At 44.8% G+C, this 19,944-nt stretch overlaps 1 protein-coding gene and 1 long non-coding RNA gene across 3 annotated transcripts in view; one reads left to right on the top strand and one right to left on the bottom strand.

The window, feature by feature from the left end:
- Positions 1–12,026, top strand: part of ABCA4 (ATP binding cassette subfamily A member 4) — a 136,641-nt gene extending 124,615 nt beyond the window's left edge. The window contains exons 44-50 of one of the 2 annotated variants that reach the window (XM_049714008.1): positions 1,180–1,321; positions 5,073–5,207; positions 5,968–6,071; positions 6,158–6,250; positions 8,001–8,250; positions 9,754–9,840; positions 11,395–11,532. In XM_049714008.1, the coding sequence (XP_049569965.1) occupies positions 1,180–1,321; positions 5,073–5,207; positions 5,968–6,071; positions 6,158–6,250; positions 8,001–8,250; positions 9,754–9,840; positions 11,395–11,430 (847 nt within the window). In that variant the 3' untranslated portion in view covers positions 11,431–11,532. Of the gene's footprint in view, positions 1–1,179; positions 1,322–5,072; positions 5,208–5,967; positions 6,072–6,157; positions 6,251–8,000; positions 8,251–9,753; positions 9,841–11,394; positions 11,533–11,853 lie in introns of those variants that run through there. The other variant, XM_049714005.1, reaches the window with a different exon arrangement.
- Positions 10,757–17,789, bottom strand: LOC125965325 (uncharacterized). Its single transcript, XR_007479074.1, has 4 exons — positions 14,976–17,789; positions 12,562–12,673; positions 12,025–12,167; positions 10,757–11,936 (listed from the first exon to the last, which is right to left on the bottom strand). It is a non-coding gene; the product is annotated as an uncharacterized LOC125965325 (long non-coding RNA).
- Between the last annotated feature and the right edge of the window lie 2,155 nt (positions 17,790–19,944).

The following is a 19,944-nucleotide window of genomic DNA, read 5'->3' on the forward strand; positions in this document are numbered from 1 at the left end:
GCACTGCTGATATCTAACCAACTTCTGCTTGACTAGGGAAAGCCATCCTCAATATGGGCCAATGCTCCCTGGGTAGGGAGAGTCCTAAGCATTCTTCACTGGCTCAAATAGGATGAATTTGGTTCCCCAGCCATCCCTGTTGGGTCTAGAGCAAAGGGAATAGCAGAGGTGGAGCCATGGCTGGGTCTATCTCATCTTCAGATCTAGCTTAGCCAAGCAAATGACTTCATGATGGTAACAAAGGGGAAAGGGCAGGGAGTGGAGGTGGGGGGACGATAGGTTTTACCATGAAACATCAAGTTATAGTCCAAGTGAGACACAGATGCCCAGAAGGTAAAACCAAGACAGAAGAAGCTAGAAAGAACGTATAGGTTTAAGACACAGGATTCAGGTTCTTCAGTGGAGTAGTTCCTATGAATTTGGTGAAGTACACTCCTTGCTTCTCTGGGTGGTTTTAATTGGCCCAGCCATACCTAAGTAGTTTTTGTCATAGTGGGGAACTACATGGCCTCTCTCTGTCCCATCTTGTTGCATACTGTTGCATCCATCCTTTATTCACAGACCCTAAGCTATAAGAGAAGGGGGAAAGAAATTAGATCAGTCTATGGACAGTTTATTTTTTCATCAAGGCAATATATTTTCTAGCGGGAGAGAATATATTGGTCAAAGGGAGTTGATAGACTCAGTTCATTTCATTTCTTCTTCTCTTCTGCCAGCCTCTTGCTCTAGGTGGTGATCTGATTGGTTCCTCTTTCACTGACTGTATCTCTGCCACTAAACACAAATGGAGAAATTTACTTCCATCGGAAAGCACACGTCTTCTCTAGCGACTTTCCAAATGTTTGAAAGGGATCAAAAACCACTAGTCATTTTCTTAAATTTGATCTTCCCTTTGTTTTTAAGAGGTGAACCAATCCAAAGGCATAGCTGTCTCTGGGTAGCAGGTATTCAGTTTATCCTAGACAGGGAAACGGGAGAATCTGACTGGATTCAAAGCTCAGAACTCCTGGAGTTTATCAGCCCCTGCTCTGATTGCTAAATGTTGTGCACATTTCTAAAGCAAAATGGGAGAAGAGAAGAGGCAGCTTTCTTATCTTACTGGCAGAAACTCCTCCAGCCCTAGATCTCTGGTCACCCACTTTGCGAAGGAAACCTGCTAACTGCTTTTTCTTCTTGCAGTATTTTAACCAATATTTCTGACGTCCATCAAAGTATGGGCTACTGTCCTCAGTTTGATGCAATCGATGACCAGCTTACAGGGCGAGAACATCTTTACCTTTATGCCCGGCTTCGAGGTGTACCAGCAGAGAACATCAAGAGGGTAAATAAACATGGTTTGTTATGGCTACTCGAGAACCTGTTTTATGAGAATGCATTTATTTAGAGATGGGAAAGCTGGAGCACGCTATCCATTTATTCATTCAACAAATGCTCGACTGAGTGTCTGCTACGTGTCAAGTACTGTTCTGGAAAACAAGGGTATAGCAGTGAACAAAATAGATTAAAAAAAGTCCTGCCCTAATATCTAACAAAACGATATACACATTTACCCTTTGATCTGGTACAAAATGCATATGCACAAGGTTATTCACTGCATTTTACTCATAAAATATGGGAAATAAGCTAAATGTTCAGACATAGGAAATTGGCTGAATAATTTGTGATAAATACATACAATAAGGTCTTATGCAGCTGTAAAAAAAAAAAAAGCAAAGAAAATCTCTGAACTGGTACGGAGTTCTTTCCAGGAGATATAGTTAAGTGAAAAAAGCAAAGTGCAAAAGAGCACATGTAGAATGCTAAGTTTTAGTGTAAGAAAGTAGGAAAAATAAGAAAGCGTAAATATGTCTGCTTACCTTTACAAATAGAAATATAGGAAGGATAAACTGGAAAACAATAAATGTAGTGGTCAGCAAGAGGGAAATGGGAGAGAATAACACTTCTCTCGGTATTTTTTTTGTATAGTTTAAACTTTTAGAAGCATGTTAATGTTCTACATATGCAAAAAAATAAAACTAAATCAGTAAGAATGAAAAAGAGGTAAAAATGAAAACAAAAAGAAAATCCTAACACTGAAAGCAAACTAAAATAAATTAATCCAATTTTATTTCAAATGAATGTAATAATCATACAGGAGGGGAGGAAAAGAACTAATACAAATAACTGATGATACAATATTTGACAGTATATCCTCAGTCTTGGGCAGTTGGAGCAGAAAGAAAGAGCTACAAGCAAATTATGAGCTCTTTTTAGTTGATTTGTTTCTTTAGTGGCATGGGCAAAGCAATTCTGAAACAATTTTACATGTTTTGTAGGACTAAGTAAATGAATAAATGTGTTTATGTTGTTTGGAGCCAGAGTTCTCAGTGTGGAAGAAGAGACATACAAATATGAAAAGGGGGAAAGTAAGAAAGAATCCTGTAAGGATGGATTGGAATTGGAGCTGTTACTGTGAACTCATGAAATAGTTGTGTGCTTATGTTTGTGCATGCATGCCGTATGTGCTCATGTATATTGTACATGTGTGTACATACGTATGTGCGTGTGTGTGTATGTTTGTGTGTGCATATATCTGTCCTCTGAAAAGGCCAAGAAGCAAAAATACCCCAGTAAAAATGAGTATATCTAAGTGTCCAGATTTTGATCTCTAATACCATTCCCCACTAAAAGGAATTATGACTCTTCAGACAACTGACAAATTCCAGGGCTGAGACACCATAGGTAAAATGAGCCTGGAACATCTTATTATGTCAGAAAGTAAAGAGTGCTTTAAAAAAAAAATGATAGAGGCATGTCATAAGTGCACAGGAGCCATCTTGAAGGGGCTCCCAATGGCCAAATGTGGGACTATTTAAGCATCAACATAATTAAATACCATGACAATTATAAAACATTGGAGGAAAAGTAGGGATTTATAACTCCATATTGTTAAGTAGATAAGTAAATAATCAGGAGAGAAGGGATGGTTCTTGCCTACAGCCAAATTCTGAGAGCCAGCTGGTTAGTGTGCAGGAAGTTGCAGAGCTCAAAACTCATTTTGCAAGGATCAGAGTAAAGACTGGGTTGTGACAAAATTTGTGGTTGCTGAGTCTAGGGGAAATTTTTTATGAAAAGCAAGATATTTTTATGGCTTAAAAGTGTCTCCCACAGATTGCTTATTGGTTGTGAGGGGGAAGCCTGATAATCTTACAGTGGAGAAATTAGACAACACTTTAACTGGGTACTCAAAACCACCATCACCACTGAGGGTCAGATGGACATCCCATACCCCTAGATGTGATACCCTGAGAAGGACACAACTTCACCTACAGAATATTCTGATTGGGATGCATAACCTGAACCTTACCATGAGAAAACATTTGACAAGATCTAGAGAAATATTCTATTTAAATATATATATATATATATACACATATATATATGTATCTATGGGTTGTATTCTTAAAAATTATCAAAGTCATAAGAGACAAGGAATGGCAGAGAAAGCCTGTGGAGATGTTCCTGATCACAGGAGGCTAAGTAGACACAGTGACTGAATAATGTACACTACACTGAAGCCTGTACTGGAGAGAAAATAGTGCTGGAAAGGACATTACTGAGTGAATTGGAAAAATCAGACTGTGAAGGGTAATAATCTAGATAAAAGTATCATGACAGGGCTTCCCTGGTGGCGCAGTGGTTGAGAGTCCGCCTGCCAATGCAGGGGACACAGGTTCGTGCCCTGGTCCGGGAAGATCCCACATGCCGCGGAGCGGCTGGGCCCGTGAGCCATGGCCGCTGAGCCTGCGCAGTGAGAGGCCCGTGTACCGCAAAAAAAAAAAAAAAAAAAAAGTATCATGACAATATTAAATTTACTGACAATCATTACTGTGGTTATGTAAGAGGATGTCCCTATACTTAGGAAATACACACTGAAGTATTTAGGAATGAAGGGCCAAGTATAACTGACCCTCAGATGAGTCTGAAAACGTGTGTGTGTGTGTGTGTGTGTGTGTGTGTGTGTGTGTGTGTGTGTGTGTGTGTGTGTAAGAGAAGGAGAGAGAAAAATAGACTAAGAGTCTATGAGTGTTCTTTGCACTATTCTTATTCTTACACGATTCTGTCAGTTGGGGACTATTCCAAATAAAAAGTAAAAAATGGAGCTTATATTCTAGTGGGAGGGACAGACACTAAAAAGATAAACAAGTAAAATATACAATACATTTGAGAGTAAAAAGTCCTTAGGGGAAAAATAAAGCAGGGAAGAATTGTGGGGTATGCACTTTTAGGTAGGGTGGCCCAGGGACAGCTTCACAGAGGAAGTGACTTCTGGGTGAAGACCTGAGTGAACCATGTGGATATCTGGGGGAGAACATTCCAGGTAGAGGCGCAGACAGCAGAGGCATGGTGGGCCTGTCTCCGAGAGACCTCCCTAGCTCTCCTTCCGTGCACATGCACGTGCACACACGCACACACACAGTATTCTCTGTCGTAGTTTACTGTTGAGTTCCCTCAAAGCGCTGTTACAATCTGTCATTATTCTGTGTATTTTGGTTGTCTGTCACCACCCCCTGCCATCTGTGAGTACAGCAGCAATGGCCATGTTCACCATTATTCTTTAGCACCTTCTATGCCTGGTTCATAGAAGGTGCTCAATAAGTATATATTAGATGCACACACAAGACTTCAAGCGTGACCGTGATGAGGGGTGGTATCAACAGGTCTGGGACCCACCATCTTCTTAAACAGACCCTAGGACTCTTCCTCTTCTACTCCTAGCCATAGTCCAGGACACTGGGTGAGAAGCATTGTCCGACTCTTGTAAAGCTGAAGGCCATTTCTCAGGGGGCTACACCCAACGGGTGTGGAGCAGACCAAACCACATGGAGATCTAAGGCCCACAGTGGAAAGGAGACATCTCGCCCTTGAAGGCCACAAGCCACCCCCTGAGCCAGCAGGTGGTCCTTTTTCAGCCTAGCTGGGTCTGTCATCCTGAAGTTGTGTGATCTGGGAGCCCAAGACTTTGAGTTGGTGGAGGTTTGGGGTGTTTGCTTGTTTGTTTATCCCAAATGGGATTCCTTTCTCTTCCCTAGGTGACAGACTGGAGTATTCAGAGCCTGGGCCTGTCTCTCTACGCAGACCGCCTGGCCGGCACCTACAGTGCAGGCAATAAGCGGAAACTCTCCACAGCCATTGCACTCATAGGCTGCCCACTGCTGGTGCTACTGGTGAGCACCACCGGGACCACCAAAGGGCTTGCAGGAGCTGAGTGCTGCGTCTATGTTGTCGGGTCAGCAGATTTAGAAAACGCAGCGGACTGTGTTTGTCTGGGTTTTTACCTGTTCTGCTCGTTTTGAGTATATCAGCCCAGTGTTTGGTTCACAGCTCTTGGGGGGAGATGGAGTCATAACACATTCTTACTGTGAGTTCCTGGGAAGCCTCTTGGGGGCTGCAGGCTCTAGCAGGGAAGTTCACCCCCTCTGCAGAATGTCAGGGACTGGTCAAAATTTTTACTGCCTGACAAGGCCTGTCTGGGGTCCTAACTGGACAGGCGCACTGGCCTGGAGCAACAGCCCATGTGGATCTCACCAAAGCTGGACCAGGCCTGAGGCCCCCATACCCATGTAGTCTGGGGTTTATGAAGGCATGGATCACAGGCCTTAGAGGGACCTTGAAAATCACCTGAGCTATCTTCCTGCCTCCTTGCAAACATATACAGAGAATTTTTTCCTTTTTTTAAGATAACTCTATCATTGCCTTAATCAACCTTAACCCATTCACGGGCTGAAACGGGTCTAGAGGTGTGCATGATGTTTCTTCACGGTCCTGATTCACCTCCCGCCTTCCATGCCCTGTGCTGGCTTCCCCGGGTCTTGCCCCACGGGGGAGTGAATTTGTGTTTTGTCTGCCAGAGAGCAGAGCTGCTCAGAGGGAGTCAGCCAAGGAGGGTGCCGGAACCAGCCCCCTGTCCTCTCTGCCTCCCCACAGGATGAGCCCACCACAGGCATGGACCCCCAGGCACGCCGCATGCTGTGGAACACCATCATGAGCATCATCAGAGAAGGGAGAGCCGTGGTCCTCACTTCCCACAGGCAAGAGATTCCCAGGGACTGGGGTGGAGCGGGCGGGCAATGGAGTCCGGTCCTCCCAGCCCTCACCTGCTCTCCCCCACCCCCAGCATGGAAGAGTGCGAGGCGCTGTGTACCCGGCTTGCCATCATGGCCAAGGGCACCTTTCAGTGTCTGGGCACCATTCAGCACCTCAAGTACAAGTAAGGATATGGTGGGGATTGCCTTTATTACCTTCTGGGGAGAAAGGGGCAGTCAGCCAGGCCCTGTGCTCTCTACTAACATGTGGGGGAGTCCTGCTGCCCCCTCATCCCACGGGCAGCGGTGTCTGGGCCTCATTCTGCAGCAGTAGATGGAGAAAGCTGTTGTGCTGAATGTAACTCCTCTCTGTTGAGCTAACTGCCTATGGCTGAAGGCTCACCGAGTCTCCAGATGGGGATTCTGATCGGGGCAAATGCAGAGCCCAGTTGGGATGAGGGAGGGTCACTACCACTGCCTAATTATCCCACCACTTAGCCCAGCAGATCCAGAATCCATGAGCCATTTAATAAGAGTCCACAACCTCGGTAGGAATGATTCAGAGACCAAACGGCCTGAGCAATCAGTGTTCCTTTCTGCCATGTCACATGCTTTTGAATTTGAGAAATGACCATGTATCATATGACAAACCAGCAATGCCAGTCATCTTCAGCAGGATTATCCCGTCCCTGTAAATTGTAGACTGCTGTAAATAATGTGTTATTAATAACAGTTTGTGCGCCAAAGCCGACAGTCACTTAAAATAAGGTTTTTTTTAAGAATGTCATGCTCCTTTGCCTTCTGATACGCTTTATAAACTGTGAAGGGTGGGCTATAGTTATCACTCATTGATCAGAGATAAATGAGAGCCCAGGACAGAAAAGTCACCATGCCCGTTGGTGAAAGGAAGAGAACCTAACGCACCTCATCTACACCGAGACGCTTCATCTCCATGTATCCAGGAGTGTCTTGCACGATACACGTCATGCTTCATACACATCATACAGATAAGTGGTTGAGAGGAAGGTCTAGTAGATGAGCTGCATTTGGGCCCTTGACCCATGATATCTTGAGCAGCTACAGCTTGCACACTGCACAGATATCTAGGGGGACTTCAGCATGTGAGGTCACCAGACCCATGTCAGCAACTTACAGTGGCCACCTGCTGGAGACACGATTGCTCCCTACTCCTTTCCCTCTCAGTCCTCAATATCCCCACGGGAGAGCACGTGAGAGGGAATGTTCCCATGTGGAGGATGGTCAATTTTCCGGGGCTGAAAGGTAAAGGCATTTTATTGTAAAGGGGAACAATCCTGGATCATGGAGAGAGCACTGAAGTTAAGTATACCCTGCTGTAAGTGTGAAGGGAAGCCAGCTCGCCATGCATTCACTCTGGTGGACCATTCTTTATCCACAGGTGGGTGACCTGGTGAGGGGAGGAGGGAAGCACCGATGGCCCTGGCCCTGGCAGCTCCATTTGTTCTGGAAGCTTCCCCAGGGAAGAGCTGCCTTCCCAAACTTTGCTGTCACCAGGCCAGTCTCTTAAAGGGCCGGGCAGTCTTTCCACCACCAAGTAAGCCCTGGGCAGCCTGTGATCTCAGCACAGGGCTCAGACCACCCTTGACTTCAGCAAGTATGTTAAAGGGCAAGGAGCAGGGAACACCCATGTCTCCAAGAGGTGGACACAGGAAGCTGTGACACAGGTCTGGAGACCCACTTCACCACACAAGGCATTTAGACCTCTAAAAACTAGTATCAAACCACTTCTCCAGGAACCATCATGGCCCTTTTAATCCTAGTTTTAAACATGTACACTAGGTCTATAGTACATGCCTTTAATCCCCAATATTTTTGATGAGTCTAGTCCTCATTTCAGGATTTCCTTAGACCCAACTGCTAACAGGCCTGTACCACACTGCCATGTGCTTCCCTCAGGTTTGGAGATGGCTACATCGTCACAATGAAAATCAAATCCCCGAAGGACGACTTGCTTCCCGACCTGGGTCCTGTGGAGCAGTTCTTCCAGGGGAACTTCCCAGGCAGCGTGCAGAGGGAGAGGCACTACAACATGCTGCAGTTCCAGGTCTCCTCCTCCTCCCTGGCCAGGATCTTCCGGCTGCTCGTCTCCCACAAGGACAGCCTGCTCATCGAGGAGTACTCAGTCACGCAGACCACGCTGGACCAGGCAAGGCCAAGAGGGAGCCACGTGCAGAGCGGGGCCGGGCAAAGGCTGGGCTAGAATCCACACGAGAGCGAGGCAGGACATGCCCAAGTGCCAACACTCTAGTCCCTCTGTCCATTAGGGCAAAACTTGGAATATCAGAAATTGTCTTCTAACGATATTTCAGCCATCAGCAGACTTCACGGACCTTTTCACAGCATCCTTCCCAACAGCTATAGGACGTTATTTCTCCTTCCTGGTTTGTGGTGGTGGCCATTTTTTTCTTTTCAAATCAGCTTTACTAATGTTTAATTTAAATACAGTAGAAAGCACCCACTTGAAGTGTACAGTTCAGTGAGTTTTCATAAATGTGTGCCATGTGTCAGGTTTTTTAACGTGATCGCTTTTTATTGTGGTAAAAAATACATATAAATATATATATATATATCATAATTAACCTTTTCTTTTTTTTTTTTTGCGGTACGCAGGCCTCTCACTGTTGTGGCCTCTCCCATTACGGAGCACAGGCTCCGGACGCGCAGGCTCAGCGGCCACGGCTCACGGGCCCAGCCGCTCTGCGGCATGTGGGATCTTCCCGGACCGGGGCACGAACCCGTGTCCCCTGCATCAGCAAGCAGACTCTCAACCACTGCGCCACCAGGGAAGCCCATAATTAACCATTTTTAAGTGGCATTACACTTCAGTGGCATTAAGTATTGATAGATTCACATTGTTGTGCAACCATCACCACCATCCATCTTCAGAAATTTTTCATCTTCCCAGACTGAAATTCTATATTCATCAAGCAATAACTCCCCGTAACCACTCCCCCAGCCACTGGTAACCACTGTTCTACTTTCTGTTGACTACTCCACGTACCTCATATAAGTGGAATCATACGATATTTGTCCTTTTGTGCCTAGCTTATTTCAGTTGACATAATGTCCTCAAGGTAAATCCACGTGGTAGCATGTGTTAGAATATCCTTTCTTTTTAAAGTTGAATACTATTCAGTTGCGTGTATATGCCATGTTTTGTTTATCCATTCATCCATATGGACATTTGTTTCTGGGTTTCATTGGGGTTTTTTTGGTTTTTAAATAAACACCCTTAAAGACTATTCAGTAAAGCAGTGGAAATAGGCAAGTCTCTGTTTACCCTTTGAGGAGCTTCTTATCAGCATAAGCAGGTGGAGGCAGGGACAGGCACACTGAAGAGAGAAGAGGAAAGTGGGGAGATCCGCTTCTGTTCTCCTGGCTTGGGATATTTTAGTTACTCCTTTAGAGTTTCAGGAGGACACCAGTAGCTGAGAACCTGTCTTGCCTTGTTGACCTTTTAATCCTCCTGTGGGCACTCCTTTGGCTTAGCTCACAATTCCAAGAAAAAGCCCTGTGCCCTGGGCAGGGCACAGGCTGCTCCAGCAGGGCTCTAGTTAACTGGGGAAAACAGAAAGCAAAGGGGGTGGCTGGGTGGAAGGTGCCATTTTCTGGAAATATCTACCTACTCTTGCTCTTCCCCTGCCTCCAGGTGTTTGTGAACTTTGCTAAGCAGCAGACTGAAACTCATGACTTCCCTTTGCACCCTCGAGCTGCTGGAGCCAGTCGACAGGCCAAGGTACCCCTGCTACCCCTTCCCCGTCCCCTGCTTGAGGCAGATTCTTGGCTCAGGGACCCAACTGGTCCACTGGGCCTGAGGGGCCCCAAGGCCCAGATATGCCTCCTGCAGAGAGCCCCGCCCATACCAGACCCCCACCGCCGCCCTGCCTCTCCTCACCTGTCCTGTGCTGCAGGACTTTTCAATCGGTAGTTGTGTAGTTTCCTTTTATAATCAGGAAACCTTTGGGTGGTATGGGAGAGCATTTTTGAAAAGAACTTTCCCGCATAGTTTTGCTTACAGCAAAAAAGCACTTGGATTTTGGAAATAAGCAGGGAAGATAGGAGAGAATATTAAAACATTTCAGTTGTTGGGATACTTGATATATATGTCTGATTGTATGTTTGAGTCTCAAAGGAAGGAAATTAACTGGCACTCATTTCAGTGGTGGACTCGTTTGGTTAGAGCAAGACTTATTGTCTGTTTTGTGAAGAGGGCTCTTTGTCCTTTATCAAAATATCAAGACGATGAAGGAAGAAACAACAGAAGGTATGCATCCTGGCCTGTGATAACTCGGGGTAGGTGCCTCCAGGTTCCTGCCCTGACACAGCGCCCCATGTAAGGAGCGCATTAATCCTAGTTCCCCAGAAAGAGAACAAGAGAGATCTGGAGAAAGTTCTGGAGGAGGTGCCAGGATCCAGGTGCCTTGGCCTAAGCCTGGGATGTTAAAGGGTCCAATTAACTCAGCCATCCTCTCCTGACTTACCCGGAGAGTAAATCAAATAAAAGCAAAGCATTTTTCCAATAAACAAAGAATGCAAAGCCTTATTTCCCATGAAGTTCTCATTCCTCCCACCAGTTTCTTGATTACAAGAAAAACCAAGTGTAGGTAATGACTGAAACACTCCTTTCCAAGGCACGGCTTGGGATGAATTTTTCCCCTTTCTCTTGACCAGTGGAGACCTAATGGCTACTTAGCAAAGCTGACTTTGCCCAGAAATGCCTAAGTAAAGGCACCAGGGAAAGTGAGTTTTGCTGAGATTTTCCAGCCACTCTTTCTAATTTATAGATCTCGTAGTTGCTGTTTACACCAGTAGAAAATTATTCTTTGAAAGCCGCTTGCAGTTACAAATCCTTTTTATAACTCAGAATATATAATTAGGTAGCAAAAGTGTTTCCTAGAGCTACAAATGGTCTGTGCACCCCAACCTGGCATATGCCCTCTTAAAGGGCTAATACTAGGTCATCTCTGGGCCTGACAAGGGGCACTCACAGGCTATGATCTGCAGCATTTAATTCCAAACTTTCCCCCCTTATTAGATTTGACCATTTTTCTGTTTTTTCTGTCACATTTTAGCATACAAATATTAGAAACCTACTGCAACACATTTATTAAATTGGTATCTTTCTATAATAAATTTGTGATTCAAAACCTAACTCTGACTCTATGACATACCACCCTTATAAAGGTTCACAGAAATCCTCCTGCATAGCGTTGTACATAAATGTCATGAAACAAACAGTAATAATGTTTCTGTTTACATTATCCCACTTTAAAACAATTTTCCTCTGTAGGAAGTGGACAAAGGGAATTCTGCACCTCAAGGATGACCTAAATGGTGACTTCTGGGCTTTTGAGACAGTAAGAACATGATAACTTTCTTGGGCTAAAAAACACACCAAAAGGCACCATAGGAAGTCGTACGGAGGGCGTAGCTGACGTGCATGTCAGCATGTAGCGCGTGGGGCGGGGGTGGGGTAGGGGTGTGGGCGTGAGTCTTTAAAACGTCTGGATTGTAGAATCAGAAGGACCTGCAGGATCATCGGCTCCAACCTTTACAGACAAGGAAACAAGCATAAACTGTAAGCTTGGGTGATCTGATAGACTTCAGTGCCCTCAGCTGAGCTTCCTTCAGAGATTGACTGACAGCTATTTGACTTGAAATCTAAAAGCCATCTCACCACCTCTCCAGAAAACTGAGATGAGAAGAGTCCATCTGATCTCCTTCTACACTGCTTGTGTTTCCGCTGCAGCTGGAAAGGAACTCTGGGCAGCTGGAAGTGCAGGAGCCTTTGCCATATGGTCGTTCAATCAGGCCAGCCAGCATAAGTAATCCCTTGGCAGCAGAAACAAACATATGTGAGGCACACAGCGAATTCCAAATGGGGGCTCTTTTAGAAGGCAACCAGAACTGACTTGCTTACCTGGAACACCTGATGGTGAAACTGACCCAGCCAAATGAGTGCAAAACCCTTTTCATCGGAACCACAGAAGTGGAAAACTCGGTCCATCTTCCTACGGGCTGTGGCCTCCACACTGCTCTCATTTCAAGTGGATCTGCTTTTTTCTGTGTGTGTTTTATTTTTAAGGAGAAAATAAAATGCAAACATACTTATCACAAACTATCCAAATTCACTGATCTCCCTGTGTGCACCATCTGGTATAGATTTAGACATTCTTTGTGCCTCTATGGCTTCCCATCATTGCGTGAGCTTCTTTGAGAATTATTACCACAGGAGTGCCTGTCACAGCAAGATTCTGCAATGCTGTGGTGGAAATGAATGGACTAGTCTTGATGTTCCATGTCAAGTCAGCTTCATATGGTTTGAAGACAATACCCAACTGGCAATGCATGTAAACATTATCCACTGTCAGCTGGGTATTATTTGCATCTAGATTTTCCGTCTGTTTGCCCAGCTTATTTGAATGCCTATCTCATAGGTGTAATTAAGACAGGATACAAAGAGGCAAGAACAGGTGAGAGTGGCTCTTTGGTTGGTGATGAGATCCAACATGTCTTTGTAACTGTTTGAAGATGCTGAGGCCGTTTCCACAGTGCCAACGTGTTCATTTCTGCAATGATGTTAGGAGGCAGTGCTTTACAGGACATCTACTTGTTCACATAAAAATACACCAAGAATCAGAAAAAAATACTTTCAAACCAAATTATTTCAAAAGGCTTATGGACAAGAACAGCAAATGGGCTTCCTTGCCAAGCAGCCTCCCCTCTGTGACCTGCAGATGGGCTTTCTAGTTCACACAGTTTCTAGAGCAGTGCTGCTCAATGCATGTTACACTGTGGGTACACTCCAGAGTCCAGGATAGAGGCAGGTGTCAATGAAAATAATCAATAAACAAGATTGTAAACAATAAGAAGAATAGGAAAGAGTTTTATTTGAGCCAAACTGAGGACTATAGCCTGGAAGCCAGCTTCCCAGATTACTCTGAGAAACTGCTCTGGAGAAGCAGTGTTTCTCAGCACAGTTTTATATCTTGTCAGGACAAAGAACAGTAAACAAGTCAGGGATACATTTCTTCAAAAAAAAAAAAAAAAAAAGGACAGACCAGCACATACACGTACAGCATATGCAGTATTGCCTTGGAACCTGGGAAGAGATTCTTATCATCAAAAGAGTACCAACATTGGTGTCCCAGGAAGAGGGGCATTTCATTTTCAACGTGGACATTCTTTACTTCTGGTCAATGTGCCCTTTTCTTTAATAATTAAATGTATGTTTGATAGGCCACAAACAGGCTGTTTCAGTTAGCATAAAATTTAACTCAGGTATAAGCCAGAATGACTTCCCCATACTTCGATATGTGAAAACTTCTTTCATCAGAGGTAAGAAAGGAGGGAGGGAAGAGGAAGAGAAAAATGCTGAGACCCAATAACTGTTATTGAGAAAGGGACATGGGAGAAATTGAACCTGAAGTGGTGACATTTTTCCCTGGGCGAGGAGAGTCCTGTGCTTCTCCAGAGGTAGAGAGAGGGTAGGAGGCAACACAACTTTACATCCTGCACAGCTGCTGGCTTGCAGCTTTGCAAATAGTAGATTCTTGGCAAATAACTGCTGATAGCGTTTACAAAACCACTTTGGTTGCCTCAGAGCTTAATCTGGTTTTGACTTTTTTTTTTTAATCTGCCAGTGACCAAAACCAAAAAAATCACTTAAACTAGGGTTAGACTAGAGTTTGGGAGAGCCCAGGAGTGTACTATTGATCACCCTGATCACCCAGGTGCTTACATCACCCTGTTGCGTCCAGCTGGTTCTGTAAATTTATGTTAGCAACTACAATATCACAAGAAAGAAGACTAAGAACGGAGGGGGGATCAGCAGTCATTCGTGGTGGGGGTAAGGGTTTGAGGCAAGCATCATGGACTCTGGGAAGAGTCAGGTATAGGTAAAATCTTGCCCTGCCTTGGGGAGGAAAGCTCAGTTTAACTGTCTGTCTCTACTACACCCGAGCTCTCCAATGACAAGGTCTGTCTTTTTCATCATTTTCCCCAGCTCCTGACTCACAGAAAACACTCAAAAAATACTTGCTGAACTGAACACTTTAAAAACTCAGAAAAAAGAAAAAAACAGAAAAGAAGTAGGTCCAAAAAATGATGCTTCCAGACAGCCGAAGACAGTAGCGAAGGGCAGGCAAAACAACAGGGATGCTATGCTTTAAAAAATTTTAGTCACGGGGAATTCCCTGGTGGTGCAGTGGTTAGGACTCCGTGCTTCCACTGCCGGGGACCCAGTTCTGGGAACTAAGATCCCATAAGCTGCAAGGTGTGGGCAAAAAAAACCCCCACATTTAAAAATAAAAGTTAGAAACACTAGTAACGAAAGATAAGCAGGGAAAACTCGAGAAGGAGGAGGCATGCACACACTTTGGGTTTGAGTAATATTCAAGTTGGAAACTTGGCCCAAATCTCCTGAGAACATGTTAATCTATTGAAAAATCTCCCAATCTGGCTTAATATGAGAGATTTACAAAGAAGAGGAAGATAAAATGGAGAGAGTTCAGAAAATACTCAGCAGATATTCCAGGAATATGACTTGCTGCCAGATTTTCTAAGCTTCCATACTTCCTTGTGGAACTCGAGATTATAAAACAGCTGGGATCAAAAGAGAATCTCTTTTACTATGAGTGAGCAGCTCATAGCTTCATTTGGTCCCACTACTCTGGCTCTCCTAAAGAAAGAAGAAGAGGGAAGTGGGGCAGAAAACAGGTCAGCAAAGCTCTGGGCTTGGAAGAAAGGGTCTCTTGTGGCAGCCTAGGTATTTGCACGGGGACCAGTGAGGAGGAAGTTCTGCACCAGAGGCCTGAGGGGCTTATGGAAAATGGAAGAAGGTTTTCCCCTAGAAAAAAATGGCCGCATTACCTTTCTGAAACAGGCAGAAGCACTCAGCCCCCTGGACCCAGGCTATTTGGGGCTTGGTTTCCTCAGTGTGGTAATTCAATGCCTCAGCAGGTCCTCTGGGGTGAACGGTTCATGACTCCTGGTGTCCACAGGGCATAATTGCTGCCACATTTTGTCCAAGGTGTTTGTCAAGTTGACGGAAGCACAGGCACTAGAAGTTTTCAGATTCATAGACCTACAGGCTTGCAGAGCTAGAAAATAGCTCCCTGTTCAAAAACTAAGCCCTTATATAATCGTTTGGTTTACACTGTTTTAATGGAAAAGGAAACCAAGTCCCAGAAGGATTAAATTACATGGCTGGCCATCCAGCCTTCCCTTCAGGCCCCACTCTGGTCCTCCTCCAGTTACTTCACTCCCATGTCTGAGGAGATATGCCCACCAGACCCAGAAATCCCTGCCCAGCTGGTGTAAAGTCTGCTTCTAGGGCCTGGTGGGCCTCTTTCCTGGGTCACAGGTGGTCCTTGATCACACAGGGTCAAGTCTACACATGACACACGAGGCCCTTTGGGAAAGGAGGAAAACAATGAAAAGCAGGGTGAGTCATGGGGCAGCTGGCTCTGCACCACCACTGTCCAATGTGGGACTCCAGAGTTGAGCCTAGGTCATCATGGAGGTCATTATTTAGCAGTTTGTTAGCTTAATTTATTACTTTAAGAATTGAGACATATATGGGTGAGAACTCCCAAAAGGTACTCTCCTCAGAGCCTTTCCCAAAGCTCACCATGACACACACTTGGCTTTCTGAGCAGCTGCCTGATATCAGGGCTCAGACATTTATGTCTCATGAGTCAAGCTTTGGCCAAACCAGTCATCCTCTTGGTTTTGTACATTAGTAACTTTCATAAGGGACCACAGCCTCTTGTAGCTGAATCCCATAGTCTTGGGTTGTGGTGAGTTTCAGGGGGCACATGTTATCTACAAAGCAGACATAGCACCTGGTCGACAGCATCCCAGGCAACACAGCTTTGCTGTGGTGCTATACTCATTTTCTACCAGAGCTTGGCAATCTCTTTGCTCTTGAATGATACTGACTGCTGAGTCCATCCTCTTATGCCTACTAGAGAAGCAAAGGGGTAAGAGAGAAGGTGAGAGGACACTGAGGGCAGGGGAGGGGCAGAAAGCATCCAATTCTCCACGTTCTGGAACTAAAGCAGTGCACAAGACACAGCCAATGTCTCTATGGTGTTAACATTCTCAAGCGGGGGTCATCAAACTTTCTGAAGGGGCCAGAGAGTACATATTTTTAACTTTGCAGGTCATACAGTCTCTGGTAGCAGCTACTCAGCTTGGCTCTTTTAGCAGGGAAGAAGCTGTAGACAATATCTAATGGAAGGAGCGAGGCTGGGTTTGGTCCACAGACCATACTGTGCCCACCCCTGTTCTAGTGAGAAAGCAGAGGTTAGAAGACCAGCAAAAGCAGCTCCAGGTGCCTTTTAGGGACCCTGATACCACTTGTTTCCTTTCCTCTGTTTTATAATAGGGACTTCAAGTAACTCCAGTTTAGATGGGACAGCAGATGTTCAAAGATAAGTCCAAGGACAGAGAATGGAGATAATTTTCAAGCTCAGAAACTGTCATTTCAGATCTCCAATCTTGACTGATGCCCCAGCTTACAAGATAATCCTTAGTGATAACAACTGACAGCAGCCTAGTTTACAGGAAGGTGTAACTGAGCCTGAGTTTTTACCTGCCTTGTATCTGCCTCACTTCATGCAACAAGACGTCTTAAAGCACAAAATCAGTTCCTACCTATAAACCAGTGGTGTTTGAGGGCCCAGCTCCAAACATCCATGTTGGTTTCCTCAACTGACTCAGAAGCTCTTAGAAACATAATAGCATGGTCAATAGGGTTGATAAATTTTTAAATTTGGGCTTTTGGGCAAAGGTGTCAGGGAAGAACCAGGAAGTCCCCATTTATTTTTAGTCCCCCCTTTGGAGAGGAGCTCCCTTTTTTGGAGTACCCAGTGGTATTCACTATAAAGACATGAGCTTTGAGAACTACAGAATGCTAAGCAATTATACAACTTTACACTTTTTGTTATTTTAATTGTTGTCACTCTCTGAAATTCTGAACTAATTAGTTTCCTACTTCTATTACTACTTATGTATTTACTTATTTGAACACTCCCCCTAGAAGTAACTAATTTCCATCTCTGCCACAACTCTTGCTCCCATAAGGATCCCACCTCACAGTACTAGGGCTCTGATATCCACACTTTCCTCTCCCTGCTCAGGCTCTTACTCTCCACACCAGTCCACCTTCCTGCATGGATGCCCTCCTCACCCCTTCTAGGCTCTTACACCCCACTCAGGGCCATCAAGGCTTCCCCTCAGCCCCACGTGGACATCTACCCTGCTCTACCCCAGCTAATGGCCTTACAAATGATTTGCTCAGGAAAGGAAGGAAATAGAAAAGGAATAGGAAGAGTAACTAAAGACTTTTTGAAAGACTTTTGAAAAGCCAAACCTCAAAATTTTAGGAAGAAAACGTTAAACATTGTCTTCATCACGTTGGGATGAGAAAAGTTTTCTTGAACAATAATGTTTGTTGTTAACACTTAACTGAGCACCAACGGTGTGCCAAGCACTATTTGACACACTTGATATGTTTAATCATGTAATCCTTACAACTACCTAATAAGCAAGAACTGTGATTATCTCCATTTTACAAATGAACAAACAGAGGCCCAGAGAGGTTAACTTCACCTAAATTGAACAGTAGTTGTGGGGCTGGGATTTAAACCCACAGAGTCCTGCTCCACTGCCCATACTTTTTTTTTTTAATGTTTAATTGATCGTTATCGGAGTATAATTGCTTCACAATACTGTGTTAGTTTCTGTTGTACAACAAAGTGAATCAGCCATATGCATACGTATACTCCATATCCCCTCCTTCTTGAGCCTCCCTCCCACCCTCCCTATCGCACCCCTCTAGGTCATCAAAAAGCACCGAGCACCAAGCTGATCTCCCTGTGCTATGCTGCTGCTTCTCACTAGCTATTTTACATTCAGTAGTGTATATATGTCGATGCTGCTCTCCCTTTACCCCAGCTTCCCCGCTTCCTCACCACGTCCTCAAGTCTATTCTCTATATCTATGTCCACTGCCCATATTCTTAATCACTGTTCCATACAGCCTCTCAGAAGACACACAACAACTGAGGAACAAAGATGGCGGAGTAGAAGGATGTGCTCTCACTCCCTCTCGTGAGAACACCAGAATCACAACTAGCTGCTAGACAGTCATCGACAGGAAGACACTGGAACTCACCAAAAAAGATACCCCACATCCAAAGACAAAGGAGAAGCCACAATGAGACGGTAGGAGGGGTGCAATCACAGTAAAATCAAATCCTGTAACTGCTGGGTGTGTGACTCACAGACTGGAGAACAGTTATACCACAGAAGTCCACCCACTGGAGTGAAGGTTCTCAGCCCCACGTCAGGCTTCCCAACCTGGGGGTGCAGCAACGGGAGGAGGAATTCCTAGAGAATCAGACTTTGAAGGCTACTGAAGTTTGATTGCAGGACTTCCACAGGACTGGGAAAAACAGAGACTCTACTCTTGGAGGGCACACACAAAGTAGTGTGTGCATTGGGACCCAGGGGAAGGAGTAGTGACCCCAGGGGAGACTGAACCAGACCTACTTGCTAGTGTTGGAAGGTCTTCTGCAGAGGCAGGGGGTGGCTGTGGCTCACCGTGGGGACAAGGGCACTGGCAGCAGAAGTTCTGGGAAGTACTCCTTGGTGTGAGCCCTCCCAGAGTCTGCCATTAGTCCCACCAAAGAGCCCAGGTAGGCTCCAGTTTTGGGTTGCCTCAGGCTAAACAACCAACAGGGAGGGAACCCAGCCACCCATCAGCAGTCAAGAGGATTAAAGTTTTACTGAGCTCTGCCCACCAGAGCAACAGCCAGGTCTACCCACCACCAGTCCCTCCCATCAGGAAACTTGCACAAGCCTCTTAGATAGCCTTATCCACCAGAGGGCAGACAGCAGAAGCAAGAAGAACTACAGTCCTGCAGCCTGTGGAACAAAAAACACATTCACAGAAAGATAGACCAGATGAAAAGGCAGAGGGCTATGTACCAGATGAAGGAACAAGATAAAACCCCAGAAAAACAACTAAATGAAGTGGAGATAGGCAATCTTCCAGAAAAAGCATTCAGAATAATGATAGTGAAGATGATTCAGAACCTTGGAAAAATAATGGAGGCAAAGATCAAGAAGATACAAGAAATATTTAACAAAGACCTAGAAGAATTAAAGAACAAACAAACAGAGATGAACAAAAAAATAACTGAAATGAAAACTACACTAGAAGGAATCAATAGCAGAATAACTGAGGCAGAAGAACAGATTAAGTGACCTGGAAGACAGAATGGTGGAATTCACTGCTACGGAACAGAATAAAGAAAAAAGAATGAAAAGAAATGAAGACAGCCTAAGAGACCTCTGGGACAACATTAAACGCAACAACATTCACATTATAGGGGTCCCAGAAGGAGAAGAGAAAGAGAAAACACCTGAGAAAATATTTGAAGAGATTATAGTCGAAAACTTCCCTAACATGGGAAAGGAAATAGCCATCCAAGTCCAGGAAGCGCAGCAAGTCCCACACAGGATAAACCCAAGGAGAAACACGCTGAGACACATAGTAATCAAATTGGCAAAAATTAAAGACAAAGAAAAATTATTGAAAGCAGCAAGGGAAAAATGAAAAATAAGATACAAGGGAACTCCCATAAGGTTAACAGCTGATTTCTCAGCAGAAACTCTACAAGCCAGAAGGGAGTGGCATGGTATACTTAAAGTGATGAAAGGGAAGAACCTACAACCAAGATTACTCTACCCGGCAAGGATCTCATTCAGATTCAATGGAGAAATCAAAAGCTTTACAGACAAGCAAAAGCTAAGAGAATTCAGCACCACCA

The sequence above is a fragment of the Orcinus orca genome, chromosome 1 (assembly GCF_937001465.1).
Source record: "Orcinus orca chromosome 1, mOrcOrc1.1, whole genome shotgun sequence".
Classification (NCBI taxonomy): domain Eukaryota; kingdom Metazoa; phylum Chordata; class Mammalia; order Artiodactyla; family Delphinidae; genus Orcinus; species Orcinus orca.